At 38.3% G+C, this 4,954-nt stretch overlaps 1 protein-coding gene across 1 annotated transcript; it reads right to left on the bottom strand.

Annotated features, from left to right (window-relative positions):
* Positions 1–286: 286 nt before the first annotated feature.
* On the bottom strand, positions 287–4,816 carry mtfmt (mitochondrial methionyl-tRNA formyltransferase). The gene is made up of 9 exons (XM_027007321.2): positions 4,347–4,816; positions 3,062–3,262; positions 2,036–2,158; positions 1,770–1,872; positions 1,612–1,687; positions 1,407–1,498; positions 1,216–1,294; positions 788–861; positions 287–674 (listed from the first exon to the last, which is right to left on the bottom strand). Exons 1-9 carry the CDS (start codon positions 4,556–4,558, stop codon positions 486–488), a joined length of 1,149 nt encoding a protein of 382 aa, XP_026863122.2. The 5' UTR covers positions 4,559–4,816; the 3' UTR covers positions 287–485.
* Between the last annotated feature and the right edge of the window lie 138 nt (positions 4,817–4,954).

Here is a 4,954-nt window from a genome sequence, read left to right as displayed (position 1 = left end):
AGACGTCATAGGAATAAACAAACACTTAGCCAATCAGAGAACGTCGCTGGATGAAGGCGGGCTTTATAGATCAAGGCACTAGTGGCTGCTCATCTTTTATCATTTTTTTGCGCAGCTTTTCATCAAAGGGAGCAAAATTAGCTACCGTAATCATGCACAACCTTAAACCACTCAAAGCCTGTGTTAAAGTTGCAGATACCAGAGTGTATGTTTGTATTTCAATACTGTGGACTTTAGAATAATTTCCCAATCAAAGGAAGGTGTAAAGAAAACCTCGAAGCCAGCGTTAGGATGTTACAATAATCACTGATGGCACATTACATTAAAAAGAAATCTGTCAATAAAATAATCACACTGATATGTATATGACTGTTTACATTGAGCCAATGTTGCACAGTATTAAAGCAGCAAATATGTCTATCTTAAAACAGACAAACATTTAAGCACTGTGAAAATATCATTGCATAGTAAATATTTTCTCATCTTTAGTCACAGCTGTTTAATGACAGTAGTTTAGCATTCTGTCCTTTGGCAAAATGAGGTCTGTAGCTCTGAAACCGATAGTTGTTCTGGGTTGAATTTTTCTGGCGATCCTGGTGGAGATATCCATTAAAGAAATCAGCAGCTGACAATCGTTTCTTTAACGTTATGGTTTTGAATCCGACCCATCCATCCTGGAGAGGGAACAGGTCACAAAAATAGAATTTTTCTTTCAAAATAAACAACAAACAAAACAATGATATTTAATGATGCCAAAGGTGTAAAGAACATGGCATATAAGCCTTACCTTGCAGCAGACTAGTATTGTGTTTGATTCTTTATCATAATGGATAGACCCTGGGACAACAGCATATGAGTTTTCTGCAAAAATACAATAAGAAATAATTTCACACTTAAATGCAAATATCTTCTGGCATTTGCATTTCTCTTAATGAGTACACTTTTTAGACAAATCAACATTTCCCTTGGGTAAAGTGTAATGAAAATGCAAAACAAAGTTGTAGCTCCACAACTCTGAAAATGTTAGCTTGGGATCTACATAAACTGGGGGTCATAATTTTAATTAGCCATTGTGTATTCAGAACAGCACTAATCACATACTGCCACATGTATGGTGTCAGCATTTGTGCAAAAGCTGCATGGGACTGATGGGTGGGGTAACAAAAAAATGTGCAGAAAAGAGCTAACAACATGCATTTATATAATACACCATACCTGTGAATGGCATTTTGCATTTACCAACAAAGTCCTGAAGTTTGACTGTCCTGTCCATCCAAATGGTTCTCAGTGGAATCTGTTCATTTCAAAATCAAGTTACACATTTGTTATTAATGAAAAAAAAAAAAAAAGAATAGAGTATGCTCCATAGTTTCATTTACCAGCCTCAGAAAGTCAGTAAACCTTACCCGAAATCCTATAGCTCGAAACAGCTGGCTGATCTGGTCACAAGTCTGCTCTTCCCAAACCAGCCAACTCATGGAAGTGCTAATTTTAGGAGCTGATGCACAACCAATGTTATATCTTCTAATATGAAGGACTACATGTGTACATAATTGTGGAACACATTACAAAAAATAAATGAGTTGTGTTTAGGAAGGACTGGGACCTTACCAAATGTTGCACCTTCTTTGGCCTGCTCCTTTCGATTTGCTATTCTCTCTGGTAGATTTCTCAGTGTGTCTATTAGCTGTGGAAGATAGCAAAGGGTTTTTGGAGTATCTAGATACATTTTTTTGATTGTTTCATGTCAAGAGAAAAGCAGCATATACCAGCTCAGCTCCCAGAACAGCCAAATAAGCTCCCAGTTGATCAGCTGTGCACTTTTCAGGAACCTGGTAAAGCTCTCGAGAGAGTATCGGACCTACATCGAATCTGTAACAAAATTAATGTAAATAAATAAAGATGGCACCACATTAAAATGTTACTTTTCTTACAAAGCAAAGAAATAAACTCTGCTGTGCCCTGCACTATTCTAGAAATTATTTTATTCATCTTTTTGGGCAACTATCCACAAAAAGAGCAGCTTAGCCTCTACCTCGTGGGCCTAATCTGCATGATGGTGACTCCAGTGATTTTGTCACCATGCAGGACTGTGTGAAAAACAGGTGCTGGACCTCGCCATCGCGGCAAAAGACTAGGGTGTACGTTCAGGATTCCACTGAAACAGCAAAAAAAATTGTTAACATCACGGACTGATTTGTGTAAACAAAAGATGCAGGAACCAAATCAGGGGAGTATTTCATAAAACAGGCTTACAGCTACTTGGATAACAGTACTAAGTAAATTCCTAAGTCCATGTTCAAGATGATAGAGGTTTCTAGAATTTACACAGCAGTTATCAGGCTACATAAGACATATTGCTTTCTTGTATGGGTCTGCCTCACAAAGTAGGATTTTTGCTTATACGACTAACTTTAAATTTAGCTTGAACTAAGCCTGAATTTTCTGTTTGACAACCCTTGATGAGTTTTTACCCAGTTACATCACCATGGCAACTTTATGTTGCATGCCTTACATAGTCCAAGGGAAGTTAAGTGCAGGATAACAAATCTTAAACAGTTTTTGAACCAATCAGCTGACATTCTCTAGTGTCCAAACTTATTTTTTGGAAATGTCCTCCCTTACCATGGATTTATAGGTGCACAAATTTTGTGGCAGCCACTTTGCTAAGATGTTTAGAAATAGCCAAACATATTGGTGGAGGCTGATGCCATTTCAGGTCTGGTAAATATGCTGGCCAAAACATATTAACCACAAAAAGCACACTGTAGGACACAGCCTATAAACTAACAGTTAAAGCCAGTGCATTATACATAATTACAAAACAGACCATGTTTAGCCATCATTTATATTTATTATATAGATAGGGCAAATATCCAAACCTAATCTTCACATTATGATGGTCTGCAATTCCCTTAAAGCACTCTGAGTTGATTTTATTTATTTATTTAGCAGTTATAACAGCTTTATTCTATAGACTTTATTCACTATCCATTAAGGTGAAATATGATGCGAGATATGAGACCTTAGGTCTGCCTGTTGAATTTACATGAGTCCTTACTATGGAAACTTGTTGATAATGCTCTCTTGAAGCAGGCAGCCAAATGAAACCACCACACCAACATCGAAGCACCCACTGAAGTCCACATTTGGCCAGTCATGAGCTCGAAGTTTGTGCCGGTCAGCAAACTTTCGAACAGGAACATTACTGGACAATGTGACAACCTCAAGCGAATCCACTACTGCATCACCTCTGTCTTCTCTAGAAAGTGAAAAAACATTAAACCACAGTCATAGCTTACTAATAGACAACAATCAATGTCAATAGGTACACACAAACCATCCATTGCACCTGTTGTTCAAGCTGTACCTCAGGGATCTGTCTTTGGACCCCTTGTTTTCCTTTTAGATATTTCTCCACTAGGACATATCATTTGTAATCATAGCCTTAAATTTCACCATTATGTTGATGCCATTCAGATTTATATTAGCACTGCTTCCCCCACATCTTCTGCCCTTGTATCTTAGACCTAAAACTCTTGATGCACAATAACAACTTCAAACTCAATACCAGTAAAACTTATGTTTTACTACTAGGGCTTAAATCACTACCTTCCTGTTTCTCAAACAACACTATTAATGCTGAAGGTCGAATGAGATTATTAAAAACCTTGGTAGACTTGGTTGACTCTTCACTCACCAAAACTACATTTTATAATCTGTGCAACATTGCACACCTTCTCCATATGCCCAGGAATATTAATGCAAGAATGCTGATAAACACCTTCATTTTTTCCCGCATTGATCACTGTAATTCTCTTTTTAATGGTCTCTCTGCTAAATTTATCAACTGTTATCAGTACATCCAAAACTCAGAAGCTGAAGTCCTTACCAAACATACTGCACAGATCACACCTGTCCTTCCACAGCTGTACTGGCTAAACTGTTATCTCCCAAATTAAGTATAAAATCCTTCTAACCTTTAAAGCTCTTCGTGGTCTTGCTCCTGCCTATCTCACCGAGCTCATTTATTTGTACTCTCGCACCCTTAATTCCTCTAGCTCTGGTCTTCTGACTGTACCACAAACTCAAATTGTAACCATGGCTGCAGATCTTTCAGTGCTACTGCTCCTAAACTTTGTAATTCTCTGCCACAATCTCTTCGTAAATGTTCTATGTCTTTAAACATTCACTGAAAACCATAATCTTTATTGTTCATTATACGTCCCTTAAAGCGTCATCGGGTTTGTGAAAAGCGCTATATAAATTATTATTAACGAAGCAAACGCAAAGTATGAAGGATCGGCTACTTACAACAACAAAAAAACAACAGCATACTTTCTTACCGAGATGCATAAAGCTGTTTCAGTGATTCGACTGCAAAATCGTCACTGCCAAAGAACAGGACTCTCCAGGGTGGTTTTGAGGAGCAGCGTGTTCGGGTAACTAAAGATTTACTAATGTTAGAGCACGTCGCAAACTTAATACGTTTTCTACAAAGTCCTCGTAGTAATGAACTACCATGGTCAATGGCATTTAAATAAAATAAATTCCACATGCTTAAAAGCCGTTTATTCACAAACGTCCCTGTGAGCCCGCCTGTGCACGAGCACGGTTAGCCTAGCTAACTAAAATACTCGCATCGACCACTGATAGCCAGATCAGATTCTACATTTTCAGTCCTTACTTTTTCATATCGCTTTTTATGTGTATTGAATTCGACTTTTACATTACAGCTACCCATATAGCCTATTCTGTTAAAACCATGAATGTACCGGGGTTGGGCGTTTTAGCTAATCTGCGCGCGTCGCCATCTTCCCGCATACATCACTTCCTGTGACGTGTGCAATGCCGCTGTGTCCACATATCCGACTGCAGGTGTCTGTGTGGATCAGAATAAAATCAAACCCCTGCGGTCTCCTTCTTACGTTCACAGAAGTACAAGTGGAAGGGA

Source organism: Electrophorus electricus, chromosome 21 (assembly GCF_013358815.1).
Source record: "Electrophorus electricus isolate fEleEle1 chromosome 21, fEleEle1.pri, whole genome shotgun sequence".
Lineage (NCBI taxonomy): Eukaryota > Metazoa > Chordata > Actinopteri > Gymnotiformes > Gymnotidae > Electrophorus > Electrophorus electricus.
The sequence above is the reverse complement of the archived record's forward strand: the minus strand, read 5'-3'. Positions and strand labels throughout refer to the sequence as shown.